The sequence below is a fragment of the Protopterus annectens genome, chromosome 1.part0 (genome assembly GCF_019279795.1).
Source record: "Protopterus annectens isolate FY-2018-M chromosome 1.part0, PAN1.0, whole genome shotgun sequence".
In the NCBI taxonomy this organism is placed as follows: domain Eukaryota; kingdom Metazoa; phylum Chordata; order Ceratodontiformes; family Protopteridae; genus Protopterus; species Protopterus annectens.
Window position 1 is genome coordinate 1802509960 of NC_056725.1, and position 27185 is coordinate 1802537144.

General features: G+C 42.3%; 1 protein-coding gene across 2 annotated transcripts in view; it reads right to left on the minus strand.

The window, feature by feature from the left end:
- Positions 1 to 27185, minus strand: part of UTRN (utrophin) — a 4744936-nt gene that overhangs the window by 3770234 nt on the left and 947517 nt on the right. For both annotated transcript variants that reach the window (XM_044069601.1, XM_044069592.1), the window contains exon 4: positions 5550 to 5642. In XM_044069601.1, the coding sequence (XP_043925536.1) occupies positions 5550 to 5642 (93 nt within the window). The remainder of the gene's footprint in view (positions 1 to 5549; positions 5643 to 27185) is intronic.

Genomic DNA, 27185 nt, shown 5'->3' on the forward strand with positions numbered 1-27185 from the left:
AGAAACTGCCGAAGACTTTGCCTCAGATTCAGGCAAATCAGTCAGAATGCCCCCAAGTTTAGAAAATAGAGCCAGCACACACCTAGCCATACAGGTCTGATATTTAATGGCCCTGAAAGATAAGGTAGCAGAGGTATACACTTTTACTGATATCTTTCGATGCACAGCTCAACTTTCTTTATCAGAAGGTAAAAGTTTAGAGAACAGTAATTTAGATGGTTTATCAGTAGCCAGGGAAATCACAAGAGGGTCAGAGGAAGGAGTTTTATTAAAAAAAAAAAGTTGAGGTTCATGGACTTCATAGAACCTGTCAGGCTTTTTAGGAAGCAGAGGTTGGAAATCAGGGGCTTGATAAGCCGAAGTATAAGTGTCCAAAAGAGCATCAGACACCAGAGGTACTGCAGAAGGCCTGGATGACTGTCTGCAAGAGTTCATTGTACCTCTTCTGAATGTCAGAAACCTGAGAACAATCCCATTTAAAATGCATCATAGATACCACAGTAACTCCAAAAGCTAATTCCTCCATACGGGAATCAGGAGAAAGTAAATCCTCTTCTTCAGACTCCAGGGCAAGAACAGTGGGTTTCAGAAGAATACGCCAATGACTCCTCACCAGACTCTAAATACAACTCTTCCTCAGAGGAATCAAATTTCCTAGGATGTTTGGAAGGAGTAGAGGACCAGGTAACAGAGCAGGGATAGATGAGCCTTAAGGAAACTTTAAAGCCATAAGGGCCTAAGTAATGTCCTGCCATTCTTTTAGTGGATCCTTAGCCAAAGGGGCCACATGTGTGGTTTTCTGCTTCCTTCTTAAGGGAACATCAACCTTAAATCTAGGGATCTCGAACCCCTGCCTAGATTCAATGAGTTTACCAGAACCCTTCTCCCTATCAAGAATTTGGGAATTCCCAAGGCCCCTCCGATATTAGCCAAGATTCCTTCTCCTAATCTGTAGTAAACATAGGCATAGCCTGGGCAGATGCATGTGCAAGCAGCCCCATGTCAGTCTCCAACTGGGGTCGTGATAGAGGGGACGCACTGGGCTGTCCTCAGATGTTTCATCCAATCCAACAGATTTGTCTGTAGAAGGCTAGACAGAAACAGAAACAATGTGTGTCTTTTTTAGCTTCATTTCTAAAGCAGTGGCTGAACAAAGTGAGCACATTAGGAGACTATGGTGCCTGGAGCTAAACGTTTTAAAAGCTGGGTCTCTAAGTAAATGGAAAGGGATGATAGATGGCTTGCAGAGTGTCTTCAGGACAAATGTCTGACAGAGCTAACATTGAATATGGTCATGTTTAGCACACAAAAAAAGGCACTTCTCATGTGGCTCCTTACAGGGAATCTGCCTTCCATAGTCACATCTTCCTGTCATGGATGACATGTAAAAAGGTAAGAAAAAAGAAATAGAGAAAAAAAAAAAACAGGGCACTTATCTTGAGAAGGCTCAGTAGCTGAACTAATGCATCAAACGTCTTGCAGACCAAATTCAAATGTAGTATTCAGACTAATGGCAAAGAAGTTCTCAGGATTAGGTGCTCATACATCACATATGTACCTTGCACCTTGGATGTACGATAAATGTCTGACATATGGTGCCTGGAATGTGTAAACACTTTGGTATGCTGGCTGGACATTTGGCTATCCACAGTAGGAAAGAATACTGAAACAGTAATAAGGAGGAACATTCCTGGTTAACAGAGGAAAGGACAGAAATGCGTAAAGAAATATCCATATCTGTAGGAATAAAAAAGCATTTGTCTTTTAGGCTTTTATGCTGAGAGCCCTGGAACAGAATTTCTTTAACTCTGTAATGTGAATGGAGGCCATCGGGTCAGCTTGAGGAGTTTCTCACAGTTGGGGTCTACCAAGAATTGATATGAGTGCAACTTCCATGTGTAGAGGTCTGTCCTGGGCCTGCTGAGCTTGTCTGCTACAACATTCTGCTTTGATGGGATGTACGTAGCCTGGAGAGACTGATTGTGCTGAGTTGCTAGTTCCTAGATTGGCACAGTTAGGCTTCAAAGAGGCTAGGAACTGGTTCCACCTTGTTTAAGTACCATATCATTGTGTTGTCTTGTGATCAGTAGTATATGCCTCAATCTAAACATCTGAAAGCACTTAGTACAGTTTTTTTTGTTTTTACATTTGCGTGTTTCAATTTGTCTTTCATGTTCCACAGGCACTATACTCTCACTCCCCAACGCGCACACAACCACACCTACACCCTGCATCCAACTCCCCAAGCAAAGTCTGAAGGTCATTACTGACTAGGGGTTGCGAGAGAAAACCAAGGCCTGGGTTGAGAACACCAATTCACCCAGAGTAACTTCCTTTTTACAAACACTGGCAGTGGGACCTGAAAGGATAGGGGATGCTAGCGTTGGGTCCAAACTAATTTAATGAACCACTGAATTTTCTTTGTGAAGTCTAGCTAAAGGAATCATGTGGATTGCCAAAGCCATAAAACCTAAAATCCAGAGGTATTCCCTGGCAGATGTCAGAATCTGTTTGGAAAATGTCAGACTGTACCCTGTAAAATTCCACCTTGTCCTGAGGAAAAAAGCCACTAACAGAAATGCATCTAGGAGACGTATGAGAAGGAATGAGAAAGGATTATTTTAGGCTTAACAGAAATCTCAGGTTGAGAAAAGTCTTTACCCAAGAAACAGACTCCTTACAGCTCCTGAAAAAGAGTCTGCAAAAATGAAGTCATCTATAAATATGGAAATATGTGAATGTCCTCTAACCAGCAATGAGCTGTTAAAGGCGCTATCCACTTTGTAAACACTCTAGGGGCTGTTAATCTAAAGGGTAAAGCAATGACCTGAAAATATAAACCAGACAGAAAATATTAAATAGCACCTAAAATCCTTCACAACTGGAATATGATAATCATCTTTTAGATCTAGGGCTACTAGAAAACTAGGAGAAGGAATGAACGATAAACTGTAGAAAGAGCATTTTAAAGTTTTTGGAATACCGAAGTGAAGGTTTAGAAAGGAAAGACCTAGAACAGGTCTCCATATTCAAAAAATATTAAGTAAAATCCTTTCTTTACATGTTGTGGAAGAAGCTCTAAAACCCTCGAGCCATCATTTGACCTAGAACAGGAGGAAATGGGGGTTGACTGGATGGGTGAAACAGAATCTTTTGTAAAGGAGGAAGAGAATCCCAATGCCAGTAGTACCCCTTTTTGAATGATCCTCAGAATCCACTTATCTACAGTTTTTGGTGCTACAGGGAAAAGTAAGAGTTAAGACTTTAGGAACTATTTACTATGTTGCCAGGGTGAAGACTAGGACACACGAAATTTAGCACAGTGTCGGATTTTTCTTTCTTTTTTTTTTTTTTTTTTTTTTTAAAGATTGCCTTTAGTTTTGGGGGATCCTTTCTATTTTGAACCTCTGCTATTGTTTTCTGAAGAACAGCTTCCATGAATTCTGCTGTGATTGCTTATTTTGTTTCCTATAAAATGATCCAGAACTAGAAAGGAAAGTTTCTATTAAATTTTAGTAAGAAGGACAGAAAAATCAGGTACCCCTAAATCGTTTCCTGCTTCATCGAATCTTTTGAGTATCTCAACCAAAGAGCAGGTCAATCCCTTTTTATCTAGGAAACTGTTCAGAAGCCCAGCTTTCACATCCTCTGGTAAATTCTGTGAAAGCAACCAGACAAATCTTACACTGACTCAGTGGCAGGGGCTCTAAAAACATCACCAGCCACGTCATGAGAGCATTTGAGTGTGTTTAATTACCTGAGACAAAAGAAATTAAAGAATTCAGATATGTCACTGTTCTGAAGGAGGAAGGTCTGCAAATAACGTTTTCTTATAGTCAAAAGAAGCCGGCAGAAACTTAGACACACAAGCGTAACAATTCACTGCTTTAAAGGTTGGGGTGGAAACAGTATAAACTCTTCTCCCAAAACTATCAAAAGGCTTTCCCGTACTTGCCAGAAGCAATACAGTTACTTATAAGGTGCTTGTCAGAGAAATTAATGCAGGGTCCAACTTATAATTTGAAAATAAATTTGTGGGTCTACTTACATAATTTATCACATTTTCTGGAGGCAGGTGGCTGACTGTCAGGCAAACAGACAGCTGGAATGAAACATCCGCCAAGGCTGGCAAAGCAGGAATAACAGCTAAGGATTGAGGGAAATCAACCAGTGGCAAATCATTTATCTTCCGAGACTCTGGTATTTCTTTTTGTTCCACTGAAATAACTCTTTCACTCTGCAATATCAGCAAAATATAACTAGTCAGGTGGGGAAACTGAAGAGTGAAAAAACAAAACAAAAAAAAAAATTCCTAAGAGTCCGATTCCCCATTCTGTGGAGCAGGAACTTGAACATTTTCAGTTATTCAGATTGAGAATCAGAATCTGAAAGATGGGAAATCTTTGCTTTTAAAATGAAGGGAACATCCAGAATGTAATGACAAAGACTTGAAAGTAAACCGTTAGTAAAGCCCAGCCAATACTCATTGCCTGACCTAGATAAAGACACAGGTGATGAAAAATGCCCAATTTTGTATTTCTGCTTGGGAGAACTTGCAGAGAAACAGCATCTTGGAAATGGTCCTCTTCCAGGAAGCAAGCTCCAAAGAGAGGCTCCCACAAGGGGACAATGTCTGTTCCCTCCTCCAAAGCCGATAAGAGTAGTCCTCCATTATCCAAAGAGAACAGCCACATGGACTGTGCTTGCCTCTCAGTCCTTAGCAGTTTCCTGAGGAGTTGCACCACAGAGAGACAGACAAACCAATGAACAGTCCAAGGAACCAGATTTTGGCCACAATGGATTCACTCATGGATGCCTCCTGCACTTTTCTCTTCCTGCAGATCGCTGAGGTAAAGTCCAATAAGCCAAGACCCACTACTATCTTTCTACTGAAACAAGTGTCATATGACTTGGGTAGCACAGCCTCAATGTCATGCTCTTTCACTGACTAAACACAAGGTCTGAGATAATTTATTTTGTGGCAACCACAAAAAGGTCCTTCAAACCCAAAGCAACACAGCCTGACAGAAATGTTGAACTTTTTATTCACAAGGTGGTAAAATGGAAGTCATTCCGCAGTGGGGTACTCATCTGCTAGGTGAACATTAAACACTCAAAGCCATAGCACAGAGCACTCTGATAGAAAAAAGGTTCTGTGAGTTTGGCACTCTAACCAGTGACTTTATACAAGTTCTCCTCGAGCTCTTAAGCAGTTAGGACATGTGCAAGGTACCCTAAAACTTTGGAAGTTGGATGGTTGCTCGATCCTCTGTAGTATACATCCCATATAGCTTTGGTTACTGCAAAAATGATCTAATGAATATTTGAAGACATCAATGCAAACAGGTAGGAATTTGTGACAAGGAACCACCGTCAAATAGCAAGTGCAAAAAAGTTCAATCATTACATTTTTTACTTACACTAGATATGATGCTATAACATTTACAGCTTGCTATTAGTCTAAGACAAAAAAAATTCTCAACATATTAACATCCATTTGACACAACTCAATATTAAAGCATGTAATACAATTTGATACCAACGCATACCAGTGTGTTTCCAGTTAGATCTTCCAGAAGGTCCAATAATTTCCTGCCATCCCGGAGGTCAACAAACAGGTCTTTAACTGGGAGCTTGCCACTCTAAAAGAACAAACACATTTTTTTAAGCAATGCATGTATACTTACAAGTGCAGACACAAGGCAGACAACGCAAATTGTAACGTTCACACAGCAACAGTTCTGGTGAAAAAAGCAGTGTAGTCTCATCAGAAAGGCACTCATCTTGGTAAACCTTCAGAGAAGTGCGTCACATCATCTGGTAATAAAGAAATGTTTCCCACTGTAGTAAATTGTGCATACTCAAAGTAATCCTTACACTTCAAAGTTCACCATATAACTATCTGGGGAAGCAATATGTTTTTGTGTGACTTTACTATTTCAGTACAAAGTAGCAGGTACACCAAAATTCTGAACAATTTAAGGAACAGCACAGACACGATCTATTAAAATAACTACAACTCACGGTCACATGGTCTCATCCAATACGATCAACTCTGAAGCCACTGTATCATAGAACTATACTCAGATCTGCAATTCCTGACAAGTGTTTTCTCAGGCATTGGTATGATTAACAGGGAGTCAAACCTGACTCAGTGAAATCCAATACCACCACAAAATGTAGATTTTTTTTTTTCACACAATTCATTGCTTGCACAGAGAAGTGCTGTTTGTTAAACAGGCAAGTTTCACTTCTCACTTAAGTGCAACAAATGGTAGGTGAAACCTAGTACCCTATAACAAGTTCAATAGCCATCCTGAAACACTTGCTAGTGAAGTTCCTGAAAGCTACCAGCTCTGTGGTAACCATTCACTTAGAGTTAAGAGAAGAAACAAAGCATTTTTTTTTCAGTTCAACTCTCCCCTTCTAGCTCTGCTTGGATGTTAACTCAATACACTGAAAGAACATTAAAATGTGCCCATCCTGCATGTTAAACTAGATATAACCCTCCTCTGCCATCATGCTTCCAGCATCCTAAGTTTAACAGCTCTATGTACTGCAAAGGTGCATCCATGTTCACTGGTGTGAGCAGGTGCACAGCATCACAAGTCATCCCACTGTGGTACCCCAATGCAGGGAGATGGCGGATAACACAGTTTTGTATAACAATTTTAAAAAGGTAACATTGTTATTTTTAAAACAATTGTTTTATAGCAATACATCACAGCAGGGTTGTGGGCGATTCACGTTTTAAATCCCTCCTTGCCATAAAGCATCACCTTATTAGACCATTACTTTCTTACACAAATGATTAAAAAAAACACAGATAAGATGCAATGCTTACTTAGCCTGTGTCACCATCATAAGTGGAAGTTTGCTCAATGTAATACTTAAAGTTTAAGGTGGACCCCACAGTTGTCCTGCACACCTTTAGACAGGACGGTCTAGGGGATCATCCAAAGCATCAGAATGTCAAAGATGAGATGCATAATTAATGTCTGTAATCTTCCCCACATACTGACATGGATGACATAAAAATGTTTTTTAAAAGGAAAGATTTAAAATTAATAGGGTTGCTGCAAAATGTACCCTATATGTCATGGCAATAATACATTGCACACAAGTTCCACATTTGCAAAACAACCCTCGTTAAGCAAAACAGTTTTATTAGAGAGGGTACAGTAGACCACAGCTGAACAGAACTACAGGTTTTAGTTATATGTTTAAATTTCAGTGGAAGTTTGGACTACAGTCTTGTTCACTGAAAACACTTTACATGCCTGAAAGTATAAATGTAAGAAAGCATATAAAAAAAAAAAAGAGAGAGGGGGCTTTGGGATTTTACACTCGTGTATGTGTAATTCACTTATCCTGTATAAAAAAATAGTAAAAGCATCAATGCTGCTTCACTACACTGTCAATCCAGTTTCAATCACCAAATGTGAGTACCCAAAAATCCGGTCCTTACAGACTTGCAGCCATGTAAAAAATGCCAGTGGAAGATCTCCAGTCCACACTAGCCACCATACTAAAGCTAGCTCCAACACAGTGGGCCCCTTTGCCTCTGGTATCCCTGAAGCATCCCACCTCCCAACTCTCCTTTGGCAACGTATTTCTTCCAGGTAACCACCATTGTTGCTGAACAAAAATACTAAGATGTCTTAAATGGACCCACTGCTTTCTGCCATCTCTTCTACTGCACGTATGTCTGACGTGCTGAGAACCTTTCCTTGGTGTCAGGACTTTCAATTTCCCTTACCAGCTTTGCAGCATTCTACCTTTAGTCTTTTCACAGACCCAGTTTTGCTCCGTCTATACTTATGGCTACAGCAATGCCCCATACATTGCAATTTGACATCAGTGATCTATTAATCTGTGACATTGTGTATGCATGTGCACAAGTGAGAAGGGCAATATTTGGGACTGAACTCTGTCAGCATCAACACATGTAATGGTGACAAACATATTCAGGGACTTTGCATTCTTCTGCATTGGTTTACTACTACGGTACAATGACTTTCGACTCCCTACCCTTCAGAATAGAGACTATTTGTTACTAGTTAAATGACGAGAAGAATAGAGGAAAATAAAGGAAAAACTGAGGATTTGAGTGACATAGGACCACAAATTACTAAAAATAGAAGTGTATTCTTAAAAAAAAAAAAAAAGAGTGCGAGCACATGACAGGGTCCATGTAAAATGATATTTTGGAAGTGGACACTGCTTTACAGAAATAGACTTGATAGTACGTAAACATCTAACAGGTGCTACCTCATTAGACGCATCACTGAACGTACTTTAGCTCATTAAAAAAGCTAGTAGTAGGCACTTTTTGAATAGCTCTCATGTCCATGAGGGCTGTAATTTGTTTTTGTGCCTCTGCCCATTGATTTTGTGGCAGGTATGGCATTCCTTTTAGCCTTGGTAGTGTGTGAAAGTGGAACCTGTAACCTTGAGACACAATATTCAGAACCCATTTGTCTTGGGTGATTACATGCAAATTTTGAGAAAAAAATGCAAGTTTTCCCCCTAAGGGGGCCGCCAAAAGGTAAGTGCTTGGCATTTGAAGGGGGGAAGTCCTTGGGACTGTTTCCTGTAAGGTTGTGACTTGTCTTCACCTCCTTTTGGGATTGAAGCACCCCACTGTCGTGGTCTGTAAGAGCCTTGGGGCTGAGATCTGCCTCTTGGGTGTCTGTATCTGCCTCTTTGTGGTCTGTCTGACACTGGAAAGGACCAATTCTTTGAAGGCCAATTTCTGCTAAATCTAGGTGGTTGTACCTGTAAGAAATCCTTCACCGTTTGCATAGATTTTGCCTTATCCTCCATTTTCTTTAAGACCTCCTCTGCCTTAACACCAAATAAAATATCCTGCTGTAAAGGAGCATCCAATAATTTAGCCTAAACATGATCAGGTAAACTTTATTCTTTTAACCAAGCATGTCTTCGAATCACATATCCTGTAACTGCTGCTCTACAGGAAGCCTCTAATGAATCAAAACAACATTGCAGAGTATGTTTGCCCATTTGTTCAGCTGCATGTAATAACTCCTGCATTTCCTTATAGTCGGGTTGTTCTGAACTTGTAATCATTTTCTGCTTTAACAGAGACATTAAATATTGTTGGTATTTAAGCATGTGAAACTGGCATTTTAAAGCTCTCACTGCTAAAGTTGCAGAAGTGTAAACTTTCTTCCACCATCTGTCTAATGCTCTAGAATCCCTGTCAGAGGGAAATAGATTCTTAGCCGTGGAAGCCTTTACCCCTTTGGGACCCTGGGAAATAGTTTCTGGGTCAGCAACAGGGTTTTTATAAAGAAATTTGTGAGAGACAGGGACTCTGTAGTACCTGTCTGGCTAGACTGGAGCAGGGGGCAAAGAATCAGGATTTAAACTGGATTCAGAGAACACATCATCCACAATATCCAACACTGGTGGAATAGCAAGGGTCTGTGCAGAGGTAATAAAAGAAAATCTCTGAGCCTTTTCTTGGATTCTGAGTAATCTTGGCCCTCCCAATGGTATGTAAAGTTTCCCCAAAAGAATAATCCTCTGGAGGAGAGGCTGAAGGAACTGATTCTTCAGCATCACAGTCCACATAGGGGGGTAAAGAGTATCCCTGGTCTAAAGAGGAATCAGAGTAAATGGAAACCTGGTCAGAGGAATCAGTCTATATCCTGCCTAGGCTTTTTATCAGGAGGGGAATGGATACCCCTAATCAGAGTAATTAAGTCTTCGGCAATTTTGAGCATCTGTTTTTTAGGCATGGAGGCCTGTCCAGGTGAATGCTGTATTCGCTTCTTTGTCTTTAATGGAGTTTTTGACTTGGCTGTAGTTTTAATGGTAATCTGTGAAGGTCTGAAAACACCCTCAGGAGCCGATGCCTGCTCAGTGGCTCCGGACCCATCTGAAGGGTTAGTTTCCGAAGGCCCAACACACCTTGAGTATCCAGAGGCCTAGGCATCTCCACGTGGGAGTCGGAGGCGACCTGTGGCTCTGAGGTAGCGGGTGTCAGGTGCTGCGAAAGCACCTCACTGAGAACCGGCGACTGGCCTAGAAGAGGCTTCATCGTCAGTTTTGGGCCTCGGATGCCTGTCCTTACCCTTGTCTTTGCGTTTTTTGTGTATTCCGGTCATCGGTTGTTCCGATGGCATGGTATAATTAAACCTTTGCCCAAAGTAATGACGAGCAAAATCAAACCGACGTTTAATAGTGCGTTTGTTAAATCTAGCACAAAACCAACAACTAGTAACGTCGTGGTCTGGGCCTAGGCATGGAATATAGTAAGAATGAAAATCCTTATGCGGTATTTGCTTCCCACAAGAAATACAATTATTAACTTTTACTGACATCGGTCTGAGGCAAGAAAAAGTTTCCCCAACGGGGTACTTAGCTTTACTGAAGACTTCGATTTTGAAAATTCGAATTGAAAATCTCAGGAGTCTGCCGACTGGCACTTGCGAACTGCTTTTGCTTCGGGCACCGCACGGCAAGAAAGACTGGTGAAAATGGCGTCAGCTGCACCTTATATACCCCTGGCGCACTGACGTCAGGGAAGAAGTGACAGCAACCGATGCCGGACCAAGACTTTGGAACTCTGGCCGACTGCGGGACTGCCTGATGGCAGGATAACCCAAGTGTAATGACTGCAGCAGCGAAACACGATGAACATCAGGTTTCTGGCTCCAGTGGGAGGAAACAAGGCAGCTGAGAAAGGCGGTACACAGGAAAAACAGATGCGAGGACACCAGACATTCAACAGTTTTATGACTCAGAAGAGGGAATGAAAGAAGAGCTACAAACCTCTCACTATGTGAGGATTTTAAATTAATTATTTAAATGCATTACACATTTGACAGCTGGATAAATGAATGAACTGGTCAAAATGCCAGTTTCTCAGCCATGACTAAAGTTAAAAAGCAACACAAGTAAATTGCAAAAATGAACATATACACAATACCCAAGTAAACCATCAAATAGTGTAAGCATATCAAGAAAAATAAAGCAATGATTAAAGTCAGTTCCAAGCATTAGATATAACATTTATAAAATATTCAAAGTTTGAAAATGCAACACTGAACTAAATCGCTACTGTTACAAAGGAGGAGGATGAACCGAATTGTAGAAAGTTAAAATCTAAGGTGGCTTACACACTGGCACTACATTTCTTCAAGCTAGTGTGCTTTCAGTGCCTGCTTAAAAGAGGAGATAATGGAAGAGTTGTAATACTTTCAGAAATACTGGTCCAGAAGGCGGGAGTTAGTTTTTGGAAAGCATTCCCAATACATTTTGGAGTAAACTGAGACTTTTGTAGATAAACTATGTTGTTACCTCTGCTACGCGAGTTCTGGTAGTTACAGGGAAAGAGGAGATGAGTCAAGGGAGGTCAAAAACAGGAAAAAAAAATTACCCTGTAATTGACCGTGGCTAGAACAGAGACTTTAAGATTAACTGGAAGTGTACCGAGAGAAAGAAGTCATAGTCAGGTGTCTGATATGACTGGTCAATAAAGTTACAAACTTTACTCAAGTCTTTATAGGAGGTTGCAGTTTGGAGAGTTAACCTAAAGCAGTGAGTGAAAGCAGATACTGTAGTTTACAGATGAGAATGTTTCTGGCAAAACAAATTGTTATCTCACAGGGAAGAGCTAACTGTTTTGAGAACCAATCGTTTAGTGAGCGTATGGAGCACAGCTAGCAACTTCAATCTGTCTAAAATTGCTGGTTCTGTCCATATAACCAAGTTGCCTGTAAACACCTAAGAGGTTCAAAATGCCCTCCCTTTATCTTCTAGGTTGGGAAAGAAGACAGGCAAGTTACACTGCCTGCTTCAGGGAAACCTCTGAGACCAACGTTGGCATGAATGAAGGGTTAGTTCTCAGATTCATCTTTGTAGAACATGGTAAATGAGACTCTACACATCAAGGATTTCAGTTCCGCTGCATAACATCACAGCCACCAGAAAGAATCTTCCAGGTCAGACAACTCAAATGGGTCCAATGCCACCAGTTCAAAAGGGTCCAAGTTTGGATTTTTTAAATCAAAACTAAGTTCACAAAGTGGTGGAATAATCAACTTCTTGGTGACCCTAACTAAAAAAAACTGTATCCATGAACTGTTGGGAAGTCACACCCAGGGCTGCTGCTGTGCATTCAAAGTTTACTTTATTTGGTAAGGAATTTGAGCACACTCAGCAAAGCATCATCATGAAAAGTCAGCATCAACTTAAGTCGTACAAATTCTCATTACTTAACAGCACTTCTTGCATTTTGTTTCATGGTTTGCAAACAGCCAATGGTCATTTCACCTGCATGCTCTTGACAGTGTGTGATCATTCCCTATGTAAAAACTACTCAAACAGCTCTTCCAGACAGGTGCTGGGATCACTCACTCTGTGGCAAAGGCCAGTCAATTCCTACTAGAAGGCAAGATGTGCAACATCAACATGTCTACTATTCCCTTAACATAACCTGCTGAGATACGAGACACCCAGCCTCCATCAAGTCACGCAGGCAACAGTTCCATCCAAACTCTCTCTTAAAGCCAAGACATTCGTTGTTTCATCCCACCCCCCCCCGTCAATCTCACCTGTGGCCTGTAATCTGTTCCTGAACTCAGTTCGCATGTGGCTCAGATTGATACCTTGCCTATACACCACTGAGACAATTACTTCCAAATAACAGTCTTAACTAAACCGTCTAACTGCCAAGCTACAGAGGACTAAAGTGCAAGTTTATAAAGGCATCGACCTCTTTTTCACTCAAACACTACTAATGCATTTACATGTGGAGACAGAGTCGAATAAGGAACGCCTCGAGATAATAAAAAGGAATGCAATCCTCAAAGACTGCTACAATGTAGACAGTTTGACTCTCGTACACTCATGCTCTATGGAGGCAGAATTAAAATGCAATAAAATCAGTTTTATGCACATGTACTAGGCTGCCTACACATTACATCCCCCATGCTACAGAAGCAGAATGGAGCTGCCACATGAATTAGAATTGTGTGTACAATTATGTTAATTACACCTAAGCAGGCTACTTCAGAATGCGGGGCTACAATCACTGGCTGCTGCTTTCTAGGGTCAATACAAACTTATAAAATATGGGTGGTACTTTTCACTGGTGTCGAAAAGTTGTATTCTAACAGTAAATTTGTAGTGATTTTGGGTACCTCAAAATTATAAGTGTGCAGCTTTTTTCACATTGTAACTTCATTTCGCTTTTACCAGTTAGGGGTCACCACAGCGGATCACCTGTCCGCTCATGACTGGCAGTGGAGTTTTACGGTGTCAAGTTGCCAGCCTGGCACCCAACCTTCCACAGAAGGCACACACATGCACACCTAGGGCCAATTTGGAGTGTCCAATCCACCTACAGCATGCCTTTGGGATGTGGGAGGAAATCAGAGCACCCGGAGGAAACCCACGGGACCACAGGGAGGACATGCAGACTCCGCACAGAAGGCACCCCAGCCGAGGATCGAACCGGAGAACCTCTTGCTGTGAGGCGGCAACGCTAACCGCTGCACCACCGCGGCTGCCCTTCTTTTTTTTTTTCCACATTGTAACTATACTACTACAATCATTTGTGTGTGTGTGTGTGTGTGTGTACTTTACATCTATCCATAACCTTTTTTTTTACCTATGGGGTCGGTATGTCACTTCAGCACCATATCATCTAGAGCAGAGATTCTCACTGCTGGGTGGATAGCCTTGTATACACACACACACACACACACACACACACACACACACACACACACACACACACACACACACACACACACACACACACACACACCTATTGTGTAGGATCAAACTGATTTGATGTCAAGCTGAAAACAGCAACCAAAAAAGTTTGAACATACACAATACCGAAAACAGAAAAATATTGAATGAAATAATACCAAAAAAGGAAAACTATTTGTCTCCAGATAGTAACAGTAAAATCCCCAATAACAGTACCTCAAATTCATATGAATAGCGGCAGTATTAAGGGAAGGTTTTTATGAAGGTAAAATGTAGGGTTTGGGTTAAGGGAACTGGTAGCATTAGGGATAGCACCCATTACTAAGGTGGTGCGGGGGGGGGGGGGGGGGCAGGCCACTACACAAAAAACACAACACAAAAATTCACACACAAACACTATATCTATCCGCTATCCTAACCCTGAACCTAAAATACACAAACTCATACTCAGACATACAACACATCTTTTACTCATCTCTGATCCTAACTCAACATGCGCACACAAAAATACTCTCACCCCTCTAACCCCACTTACCTGTCTCAGCATTACACACCATCAACGTTTCCACTGCTCGTCTATCCATACAGTTGGCATTAAACTACACACCTTGTGTTTGAAGAAACAGCATTCGACAAACTGCAGGGGACACACACACACGTACTGAAGTTTCAAACACAAATGCACTAAAGTGAAACTGAAAACATAATTCAGTAACTGTGACACTAATACATTCCAATGTCAGTACAAGCTTTATACCCAAAACTGAACTGTTTTAATTTTTCTCCTCCCACCAATATAATCAATGTTAAAACCTTTTGCCATCCCTTTGTGGCACTAAGTATGACCCAGCCTGTGAAAAATCCATAAGCTGTCCCACTAGGTTCACCAGGAGAGCAATGACGACTTGCTGTTGTGCTACTCAGCATTCTGTCTTTCTGCCACATGAGACATACATTCAGGTTTGCAGCATTTCTTTTGCTATATTCATCTAAGCCATATTCAGTAGTGCAGTGGTCAGTTTATGACCAATGCTGTACTTAGAAAGATGTGCCACAGCCTTCAGGTTAGGCCACGACAGACCATCGGAGTTAAGACCATCAATCCCATCACCACTACTTATTCTTGTTCCACTGTTTTCAGGCAGAAGGTCCTATATTGAATGATAGCAAGCCCACACATCCACAATACACTGGTAATAATTAACTAATGTGAATGATCTCCTGCAATATTACTATTGGGTTTTGTTTGCATGTCAGAAATCAATGTCCCTTCACCACTGAACAGGGAGTAGCCCCCCCAACCCCCCCCCCAACACACACACACACACACACACACAGTCAAATCCAAAGCTCAGTGTCACCAGTGAGCAGCACTAACTACAGACCTGTAACGTAACAATGGTACTTTTCTTACTGAACCCAGGGTGTGACTGAAAATTGTCTTTTGACCAGCCTATTTACCCAGTAAGACCAAAGTTAGAAAATAATGACAGATATTTGAGTTTCGGACTTCATACCCTTCAGAAAATTCATGCTAATGCAAAACCTGTTATCCTATCAGCTTTCTAAGTTTGTAAGAGCAATATTTAAAAAATGCCCATATTTCTGGGCCTTTATCCCACTTTTATTTATAGCTTTGTCCAGATTTCCTGCGCTAAGAGGTTGAGAGGTATGATTATACAACATTTTCTGACCACATTTACAAAATTAGTTAGAGGAAGCATTTATTTTGCCAGTGTTTGTGGTAGAGTTAAGAAAACTCATCCCGTTTCAAGCACTAAGGCCACAAACAAAAACAGTTACTGCAGTGCATTTTACAAATCCTTTTCAAACTTCAGCTTCTCATAGCACACAAAAAACAAACAAAAAATTTTAAAAGGTATTACACCAAGCTTGGGCTCCAGTCACTCTGTATTTTCAATGTATTCATATTTTCTAGATACAGCACAATTGTGTGGCTCCACATCTTAACCCTGACACCCGAACCTGTGTGGCTGAAACTGTAAAAGGGGTACTTTTGAGTAACTTTTCATATACACCAGGAAAATGGGACAGAAACCCACTCCCATTTTCATAACTTTGGCACTTATATGACCAAACTTGTATGTTAAAAAACTATTTATGTAAATCTCTAGTCGTTTCCACATTTCCCTTTGGACATCAAATCTCTGATGATGTTCCAACATGCCTGTAATATGCATCCTTACCAGGGGTACTGAAGTGATATTAGCTCTTTTCGCAGTCTCTTGCAAAAATCCAACACTAACCATTACCATCTAACTATAGGTTATGCATGTTGTAAAGAATTTCAAAGAGCTACTGCATAAAATTACTATTTGTACCTGAAAATAACTCCTGTTAAGTTTACAGGGCATCTTCAAAAGGGGATTTTTGTTTTCATAATGTTGCCACTGGTGTCCTAATGCTGCCTGTTTACTGAAAAGATCTCTGCAGTAACAAACTACAGCTTATTATTAAAACTGTTGAGCTATTTAAATAAATGTATTTAGGTAGCTATAATTAGAAACATGAAATTCTGACAACAGAATTAACCGAGCTAGGAGGGGTTTACAAACATCTAATTATTACACACCTGTGGAATTCAGCCACTATGAATTACACAACCGTCACTTAAGCCAACTTCATACGCCAGCATTAACTGCTGCAGAAGCATAATGCTAACACTTCACTGTGTTAAGCAAATCTGTGCCAAATCCTACACAAGGAGCTTCTGGGACAGAGAACGTAAAAATAATACATAGAACCTCAACAGAATTTCTAATTCGGTACAAGAAAAAAACATGAAATGCATGGGTTTTTTTTTTTTGTACATTTATCACTGATGCAATTTTCAACTGAAGTGTCACCATAAATAATCTCTCTTTCTATTAGGTTACCCATCTCGAAAACTGATCTAAGGCAGTAGCCAGGTAGTTTTTTTGCCAACACCTAAAAATGGTGTCAGAAGAAAAGGCAAGTAGTCAGAAGTCTTCAGTGCATGAATAAAAGCAGCCATCCCGAGAAAGATAACATCAAAATGGATACCTGCTAGAAATGATGGAATTCCAAGAGGCAAAAAATGGAAATGTATAACAATGGCAGCGCTGAAATGAGACAGCTGTGTTGTTACCATAATCATCTTTACATAGTCTGAATGTTTCTTTACTAACCATTTTAAAATGGAAAAAAAAGTACAGTTTTGTACCTACCATAAATGTATATGTTCGAGTGCTAATACAGCTGCAGTCATAACAGATGGGTTCTCCTGCCGTCAGGCGGGTCCTCGGTCGTCCGAATTCCAAAGTCTAGGTCCGGCGTCGGTTGTTGTCGCTTCTTCCCTGACGTCAGTGTGACAGGGGTATAAAGGAACCAGCAGACGCCATTTTCTTCAGTTTTTCTTGCCCCAGATGTCAGGTGCCCCCAGAAGGAAGGCAATACATAAATTTGTGTAATAATGCAGTGCAATATAATCAAAATACAGTAGTGCAAGCAAACACATCATAAATGAATACCCCAATCAGGTTGTATGAGGATGTGTTAGCCTATAGGCCTGTCCCAAGAGGGGAAGGAGGGAGGGAAACCTGGACTGCAGCTGTATTAGCACTCGAACATCTACATTTATGGTAGGTACAAAACTGTACTATGTTCATCGTGCATACAGCTGCAGTCATAACAGACGGGCAGAATCCCAAAGCTAAGAAGGGGGTGGTAGGCACTAGGTGGAACTAGGAGGAGCCAAAATGCCCTGCAAGACTGCAGTGGCAAAGCCTGCTCTAGATTTTGAGTAAAATGGTAGGTTGTAGTGCTTGGAGAAGGTATGCACAGAACTCCAAGTGGCTGCTTCCAAAATATCCTTGGTAGGAACTCCTCTGAGGAAGGCTGCAGATGTGGCTGTGGCCCTGGTGGAATGAGTTAATGCCTGTAGGTACAGTTTTGCCATGAAAGGAATAGCAAAAGTGTATGCAGTGGGCTATCCATTTTGAGATGGTCTGTTTGGAAATTGGCTTTCCTTGAGCTCCTACCGCATAGGCCACAAAGAGCTGTTCTGATTTTCTGAAAGGCTTTGTTCTGTCCAAATAATAACGCAGTTGTCTGTGGATGTCCAAGGAATGTAGTAATATCTGCCCTTTGTTTTGAGGATTAGGATAAAAAGTAGGTAAATGTATGGCCTGATTTAAAGCTACCCTGGATACCACTTTAGGCATAAAGGACGGGTTGGGTTCGTAAGGAATCTCTGTCCTGATGGAAGATGATAAAAGGCTGGACAGCCATGAGAGCCTGTAGTTCTGAAACTCTACGAGCTGAGGTGATAGCCAGAAGGCAAGCTGTTTTCCAGGACAAATATTGCAAATCTGATGAGGCAGCTGGCTCAAAGGGAGGCAAGGTCAGTTTTTCCAGAATTAAATTAAGATCCCAAGCAGGTATTGGTCGTTTCCTTGGAGGTCTTAAATTCTTAGCCCCTCTGAGGAACTGTCTTAAGAGAGGGTGAGAGAATAAAGGTGGATCAGTGTTGTATTCTGCAGAAATGGCTGAGGCATGGATTTTGATGAAGGAGAAAAAGTCCACTGCTTAGCAGTTCAGCCAAATATTGTAGTGTTTGAGGTAAATTCAGTTTTCCAGGATGCTGGCCATTTTTCTCATTCCAGACACAAAAACGTTTCCATTTTGCGGAGTAAGCTTTTCTAGTTGATGGCCTTCTGGCCTCCAAAATGACATCCTGCACCTCCTTGGAGAGTAGGGCCTGTTGTGATGCTAAGGAATCTTCCATGCGGCTAGATTGAGTGTTTTTAGCTGGCTGTAAAGAGCTTTGAAGCTGTGCTGAGTCAGAAGAAGCATGGTCCACGGTGGGGAATGCGTCAGGCTCCTCAGGAGTGGGTACCAGTGTTGCCTTGGCCAGTCTGGAGCAATGAGAATCATCTTTAGTCTGTCTGCTCTGGTCTTCAATAGAACTTTGGGCAGCAGAGGAAGAGGTGGGAAGGCATAAACTGTCATTGATGTCCAACTGAAAGAGAGAGCGTCCACTCCCCAGGCCTTTGGATGGAAGATGCTTGAGCAGAATTTTGTCAATTGATTTTTGTGGGAGGCAAAGAGATCTATGTCTGGCCTTCCCCATTCCTGGATTATTTCTGTAAAAACTTTTGGATGCAATTTCCATTCGTGTGGATCTGTCATATTCCTGCTTAGGTTGTCTGCCAGCGTGTTTTCCTTGCCTGGCAAGTACTGTGCTTGTAGTTCCATTTGTAAGTCCATGGCCATGTTCCAAAGTGACATGGCCAGTCTGCATAGAGAGTAAGAATGTGTTCCTCCCTGTTTATGTACCACATAACTGTGGTGTTGTCCGTTCTCATCAATAGTTGACCTGGTTGTAGAAGGTCCTTGAAAACTATAATAGCATTTATTACTGCTAGCATTTCTTTTTGATTGATGTGAAGGTGCTTTTCTTTTTGGGACCATTTGCCCTGAATGCACCGATCTGTCATGTGCGTCCCCCAGGCGTAGTCCGAGGTGTCTGTTGTGATGACTTGATTTGCTTGAGGCTTGCTGAATGAAGACCTGTATTTGTTTGACATGCTTGAGCCCACCACAGAAATTCCTTTTGCAGACATGGAATTAGTGGTATTATTGTTTCCAAAATGTGGCTGTGTTGAGACCATATGTTTTTCAGGTACCATTGTAGTTTCCTCATATGCAGCTTTGCACATGGGATTAGTAAGATGCAAGATGCCATGAATCCCAGAGCCTGCAGGATTTTCCTTGCAGTCAGCCTGGTGCAATTTGCTAGTGTTCTGAAGTATTGAATTAGTTGCCCCTGCTTCTCTGGCGTGAGGTAGGCCATCTGGGTGTTTGTGTCCAAATTGGCACCCAGGAAAATTATCTTCCGAGAGGGTATTAGCCTTGATTTCTTTTTGTTGACTGTGTATCCCAGAGAGTTCAATAACATTATTGCATAAGCCAGATGTTTCAGAAGAATGTGCTTGCTGTCCGCTTGGATCGGGCAGTCGTCCAAATAGGGGTATATTTGTATCCCTTGAAGTCTGCAGTAGGCAATTACTGATGCCAGGCATTTCGTGAATACTCTGGGTGCAGTAGATAAGCCAAAGGGCAATGCAGAGAATTGATAATGGGTTGAACCTGCAAGAAATCTGAGGTACCTTCTGCAATTTTGTCTGATTGGGACATGCAGGTATGCCTCCTTGAGGTCCAATGTTACCAGCCAAGACTCCTTGCCCAGCATGGGAAGAAGTTGCTGTAGAGTGAGCATCTTGAATTTTGGTACAAGTAGAAATGTGTTTAGGATGGATAGATCCAAAATAGGTCTCCAATCTTTTCCCTTCCTTGGCACCAGAAATAGCCTGGAATACCTTGACCTTGTTCGTGTGTAGGTACCTCTTGAATAGCTTTCATGTTTATGAGATCTGTAATTTGCCTTTGTGCCTCTGCCCTTTGATTGTGTGGCAGGTTTGGCATGCCTCTCATTTTTGGAAGGGTGTGAAAATGGAATTTGTAGCCTCTGTTTATAATGTCCAGGATCCATTTGTCCTTTGTGACAATATGCCAATTTTTTGAAAATAATGCCAGCTTTCCTCCTAAGGGGGCTGCCATTTGAGACCTGGTTGGCATACAAAGGGGAAAGTCATTGGGTTTGCTTTCTGAAAGATTGCGAGTTGTCCTCACCACCTCTGTGTAGGAGCTTGCCATTGTCTGCCTCTAAACTATCCTTGGGATTGTCCTCTGCCCCTCGGGTGCCTGTATCTGCCTCTTTGGGGTCTGTCTGTGGCAGGAAAGGACAAGTTTTTGGAAGGCCAATTTCTACTAAAACGTGGGGGTTGAACCTGTAGAAATTCTTTCACAGTTTGCATTGATTTAGCCTTTTCCTCCATTTTCCTTAATACCTTCTCAGCATTAGCACCAAATAGTACATCCTTTTGAAGAGGGGCGTCTAGTAATTTAGCTTTGACATGATCAGGCAAGGCTTGTTCCTTGAGCCAGGCATGCCTACGTATGACTGATCCTGTAACAGCAGCTCTACATGAGGCCTCTAGAGCATCAAAACCACATTGTAAGGTATGCTTACCCACTTGTTCTGCACTATGCATCAAATCCTGCAACTCCTTCAAGTCTGGTTGTTCAGGTTGTGACATTTTACTTTTCAATTGTGATAACAAAAACTGTTGGTATTTTAGCATATGAAACTGACAGTTTAAGGACCTCATGGATAAGGTAGCAGAGGTATATACCTTTTTCCCCCACCTTTCGAAGGATCTGGAATCTCTCTCGGAAGGCAATGGATGTTTAGCAATGGAGGCCTTAACTCCCTTGGGGCCCTGTGAGATGGTTTCTGGGTCAGCAGCATGGCTTTTGTATAGAAACTGGTGTGAGTCAGGAACCCTGTAGTACCTGTCAGGCTTAACTGGGGCTGGAGGTAGAGAGTTCGGGTTAAGGCAGGCCTCTGAGTAAACATCATCTAGGATGTCCAAGACAGGAGGGATAGCCAGAGGCCTGTGCTGAGGTAACAAGAGAAATTCCCTGAGCCTTTTCTTGGAATCTGAATAATCCTGGCCTTCCCAGTGGAAGTGTTCCCTTAAGGTATGCAAAGTTTCCCCAAATGAGTAATCCTCAGGGGGGGATACAGAAGGGATGGACTCCTCCGCATCAGTGTCTTCAAAAGGGGAGTAAGAATGCTCCTGATCATCAGAGAGCTCTGAAATAATGGAGCCCTGATCAGAGCAGGGGGAATCTTCCTCCACTCTGGGCCTTTTGTCCGGTGGGGGCTGAGAACCTCTGATAAGAGTAATTAAATCCTCAGCCATTTTAAGCATCTGTTTCTTAGGCATGGGGCCTGGAGATGGGCTCTGTGTAGCTGGTCTCTTAGAGTGCATGGTTGCTTTAGACTTTGTGAAAGCCTTGATGGAGAAAGAGGAAGGTCTGAAGACACCTTAAGTGGAGGTGGACCTGTCCACATTCTGAGTTTCAACGCCAAGAGTGGCTTCGGTATCTGTAGTCGGGGTGTGGGCCGAGGAGCCTGCGACCTCGGGCACAGGAGACACCGTCAAAGAAGTGTCGTCGGTAGTCAGGGGCTGCGTAGGCGCCTCGCTGAGAACCTGACCATGTGTAGCCGGCTTTGGCGTGGTGTCAGTAGAGGCCGCGGAACTCGTGTCTCGGTCCTTGTCTTTGCGTTTTTTAGACAAAACCGGAGTCGGAGTATCCGACGACATAGTATAGTTAAATGCTTTCCCAAAATAATGCTGGGCGAACTCTGCCCGACGCTCTTAATAGTGCGTTTGTTGAATGTAGCACAAAATTGAATGTAGCACAAAAACGACAGACCGAGACGTCGTGGTCTGGGCCTAAACAAGGTATACAGAGGGAATGGAAATCCTTATGCGGTATTTGCTTCCCACAAGAAATACAATTATTAACTTTGACATCAGTCTGAGGCAAGAAAAGTTTCCCCAACGGGGTACTTAGCTTTTAAGAAGACTTCGGTTTCCAAATTTTCGTAATCTCAGGAGCTGGCCTACCGGCACTTGCGAACTGCTTCTGCTTCGGGCACCGCGCGGCAAGAAAGACTGAAGAAAATGGCGTCGGCTGGTTCCTTTATACCCCTGTCGCACTGACGTCAGGGAAGAAGCGACGCCGGACCTAGACTTTGGAATTCGCCCAACCCGAGGACCTGCCTGACGGCAGGAGAACCCATCTGTTATGACTGCAGCTGTATGCACGATGAACATCTACATAAACGATCAACATTAAGAGACCATGAAAATCCCAAAGTTTAAAAAAAAAACTTTTTTTGCATGTCTTGGAAAGATGTACAAGCACTGTAGAATTCTGTGGGATTTTTAAGCACACCAAATGCACAGACCACCCACCATCGTAACCTAGGACAGGGAACACAAAGTACAGTTGTGTACACATACCATAAATGTAGATGTTTGAGTGTATTCACTGTTGCAGTCATTACATTAGGGTTATCTGCTTGCAGGTAGCCCTCAGTCGGCCTGATTAATAAAGTCTTGGGTCCTGCGTTGGTTGCTGTCCCTTCTTCCATGACGTCAGGTCGTCAGGGGTATAAAACATTCAGCCGACGCCATTACATCAGTTTTTCTTGCCCCAGATGTCAGGTGCCCCCCTAATGGGAAGTAATTAATTGTAAAAATACAATGGTATACCTCCAACAAAAAAACAAATACACCAAAAAGCTTTTAAGCATAGTAAAGGAAAGTAAAGGTATAGCCAAAAGAAGTTAGGGGGCTGGAGGGAGGGTAACCAGGACTGCAACAGTGAATACACTTGAACATCTACATTTATGGTAAGTGTATACAACTGTACTATGTTCTTTGTGTTTCAATGTTGCAGTCATTACATTTGGGTAGATTCTCAAAGCTATGGTTGAAAGGAAGAATTTAGATAGCATTAGTACCAGCTATAAGGCCCTGTAAGACTGCAGTGGCAAAGTCAGCTCTGGATTTAGAGAAAATTGGCAAATGATGATGCTTGGTGAAAGTATGTACAGAACTCCAGGAAGCAGCTTCTAGGATGTCCCTGGTAGGGATGCCTCTGAGAAAGGCTGTAGAGGTAGATGCAAGCCCTGGTGGAGTGAGGTCTGATCCCCTGAGGGATAGGTTTCCCATGGTGCTAATAGCAGAAATGAATGCAATGGCCTACCCATTTAGAAGTGGTTTGCTTTGAAATAGCCTTCCCCTCTGCCCCTGCAGCAAATGCCACCAGCAGTTGTTCAGATTTCCTTTGAGGTTTAGTCCTGTCCAAGTAGAATCTAAGTTGTCTGTGCACATCAAAGGAATGCAGTATCCATTCCCCTTTGTTCTGTGGATTGGGAAAGAAGGCTGGCAAATGAATGGACTGATTAAGAGCCACACTGTATACCACCTTGGGCATGAAGGATGGATTGGTTCTGAGGGACACCTTGTCCGCATAAGGGCCTGTAATTCAGATACCCTTCTTACTGAAGTGATTGTTAAAAGGAAAGCTGTTTTCCAAGAAATGCATTTTAAGTCTGCAGTAGCAGCTGGCTCAAAAGGAGGTAGAGTGAGTTTCTCCAAAACAAAGTTAAGGTCCCAGGATGGGGTTGCAGCTCCCCTGGGTGGTCTCAAGTTTTTGGCTCCTCTGAGGTACTGCTTGAGCAGTGGAGGAGAGGGAGAGGAGAGAGGATGTTCTGTGTTACAATGAGCTGAAACGGCTGAGGCGTGAATTTTAATGGAGGAAAAAGACAGGCCCTTGTGAAGCATCTCAGTTAAGTATTGTAAAATCTGAGGTAAATTGGGTGCTGCTGCCCTCATTCCTTGAGACTGATTCCAAGCACAGAATCTTTTCCATTTTTCAGCATAAGATTTTCTAGTACTAGGCCTCCTTGCCTCTAAAATGATATCCATCACAGGTTTACTGAGGGGATGGGTAAAGGAGAGATTAGGTAATTAGCCAGGCTGCTAGGTTCAATGTTACTAGCTGAGGGTGCAGAATCTAGTTCTCCTGCTGAGACAACAGGGAAAGAGTCTAAGGCGGGTGCCACTGCGCAGGAGGGGGTACCAGTGTTGGCGTGGCCGGTCTGGTGCAATCAAAATCATCCTTGGTTTGTCCTGTTTGATTTTTAGTAGTACTTTGGAGAGCAGAGTCAGAGGGGGGAAGGCATATACTGATGGGTTTTTCCAGCTGAAGGACAGAGCATCCACTTTCCAGTCTTGTTTGTGGGGAGTCCAAGTGCAAAATTTGTCCAATTGGTAGTTCTGGCGAGAGGCAAACAGGTCAATATCTCGGCTCCCCCATTTGCTTGTCAACATGTTGAAAATCCTTGGTTCCAGTTTCCACTCGTGTGGATCCATGATGTTTCTGCTTAGTCCGTCTGCCAGTGTATTTAATTTTCCTGGCAGGAATCGAGCTTATAGGTGCACTTGGTAGTTCAAGGTTGTATTCCACAGTGCCATGGCTAGTCTGCAGAGGGGTTAAGAATGTGTACCCCCCCTGCTTGTTTATGTACCACATAACAGTGGTGTTGTCAAGTCTTTACCATTAGTTGTCCTAGAAGGATGTGGTCCTTGAAGGCTGTCAGAGCATTCTGTACAACTAACATTTCTTTTTTATTGATATGCAGGTGCATTTGACTTGGGTTCCATTTGCCCTGAATGCACTTCCCTGCCAAGTGAGCCACCAATGCATAGTCTGATGCGTCTGTTAGGGTTTGGGTGGCAGGGGGTGATGTGAAAGGTAAAAATAAATAATTAAATAAATTCTTTTTATGACTGCATATTTGCCACCGAGCCTGCCTTTGTGTTTATTAGTTGTTTTGCCAGTTAGTGTAGGCAAGGTAAGATAGGAATCATTGCTTCTAGATCCTGAGAATGTTGACACCATAGGCTTTTTAGATACCACTGAAGTTTCCTCACATGCAGTCTTACATATGGAATTAGAAGAATACAGGAGGCCATGAACCCCAAGGTTTGCAGTATTTGTCTTGCAGATAGCAGGGTTTTTGTGGCCACTTGTTTGAAGTAGGTTGTTAAATTAATTTGTTTCTGTGGAGTGAGGAAAGCCATCTGGGAAGTTGCATTCAAGCTTGCTCCCAGGAATATAATCTGTTGACAGGGTATACCAGATGCGATTTCTTTTCATTTAAGGTGTACCCCAGACAAGTTAAAACCCTTTTTACAAAGGCCAGATGATTCAAAAGTATGTCCTGGCTTTCTGCTTGAATTAGACAATCGTTTGGGTATGGGTTATTTGAATATTTCTTTGCCTGCAAAATGCAATAACTAGAGCTAGGCACTTTGTGAATACCCTGGGCACAGTAGATAAGCCAAAGGGCAGTGCAGAGAACTGACAGTGCGTGTAGCCGGCTTTGAATTGTGGGTATAGTCTACAAGATTCCCTGAATGGGATGTGCAGGTATGCTTCTTTTAAATCTAGTGTTGCCAACCAGGCATCTTTGCCTAGCATAGGAAGCAACTGGTGAAGAGTCAGCATTTTGTATTTTGGAATCTCCAAAAAGGTGTTTAGAGTAGACAGGTACAGGATAGGACGCCATTAATTGTCTTTTCTGGGTACCAGGAAAAGTCTAGAGTAGAAACCTTGTCCCTTTTCCTCTTCTGGTACCAACTGACTAGTCCCCATGCTCAAGAGAGAAAGTATTTGGTTTTGGGCCTCCGCCCACTGATTTGGGGGTAGGTCTGGCCACTCGCTTGGTGTTGGCAAAGTGTGGAAGTGAAATCTGTATCCCTGGGACTCTATATTTAAAACCCATTTGTCCTGGGTAATGAGTTCCCAGTTCTTTGCATGAAGAGCAATCTTTCCCCCCAAACGGGCAGTTAGTTGATTAGTGCTTGGAAATTTTAAAAGAAAGTCATTGAGACACTTTACCATAGGGGGAGTCTTATTACTCCCAGATTTGGAAGTAGATGCCCCCCACTGCTTAGTCCTGTGCATACCCTAGGACTGCAGCCTGGGAACTCTGCTGGATCTGGGTTTGGACTGAGAAGGTCTGGAAGAGACAGGAAAAGACCAATTCTTGGAAGGCCAATGCCTACTAACTCTTGGAGGTTGCACTTGTAAAAAAATATAGATTTAGCCTTTTCTTCCATCTTTTTAAGAATTTCTTTTGCCTTGTTGCCAAACAGGTGGTCCTGGTTTAGGGGAGCATCCAGTAATTCTGCTTTAACATGATCTGATAGGGATTGCTCCTTAAGTCAAGCATGCCTTTTTAAGTACAGACCCAGTTACAGCAGCCCTACAAGATGCCTTCTAGAGAGTCAAAACCACATTGCAAATTATGTTTTCCAACCTGCTCAGCTGAATGCAATAAATCCTATAAATCCTTATTTTCAGCACAATCAGGAAACATCATTTTCTGTTTAAGTAATCCAATAATATGCTGCTGATACTTCAACATATGAAACTGTCAGTTTAAGGCACTAATGGCCAACGTCGCAGAAGTATATACCTTCTTACTCTAACTATCCAGCGCCCTGGAGTCTTTATCAGAAGGGGTAGGATTTTTGGCAGTAGTAGCTTTACTGCCCTTGGGCCCCTGTAAAATGGTCTCAGGATCCGCAGTAGGATTTTTGAAAAGGAACGTGTGAGAGTCAGGGACCCTGTATTATCTATCAGGTTTCCTGGGAGCAGGAGGTAAAAAGTCAGGGGCCAAGCCAGATTCTGCAAATGCATCAACAATGTCTAGTACAGGAGGTATGGCTAAAGGTCTGTGCTGGGGCAAGAGTAAGAAATCCCTAAGCCTCTTTTTAGAATCAGAGAAATCCTGACTTTCCCAACAAAAATGCTCCCTGAGAGTATGCAAGGTTTCACCAAAAGAGAAATCCCCTGGGGGGGTTGAGGGAATGGAGTCTTCAGCATCAGAATCCTAACAGGTAGATAAGGGTAAATCCTGATCAGTGGAAACAAATTTCAGAATCCTGGTCAGAAGTATA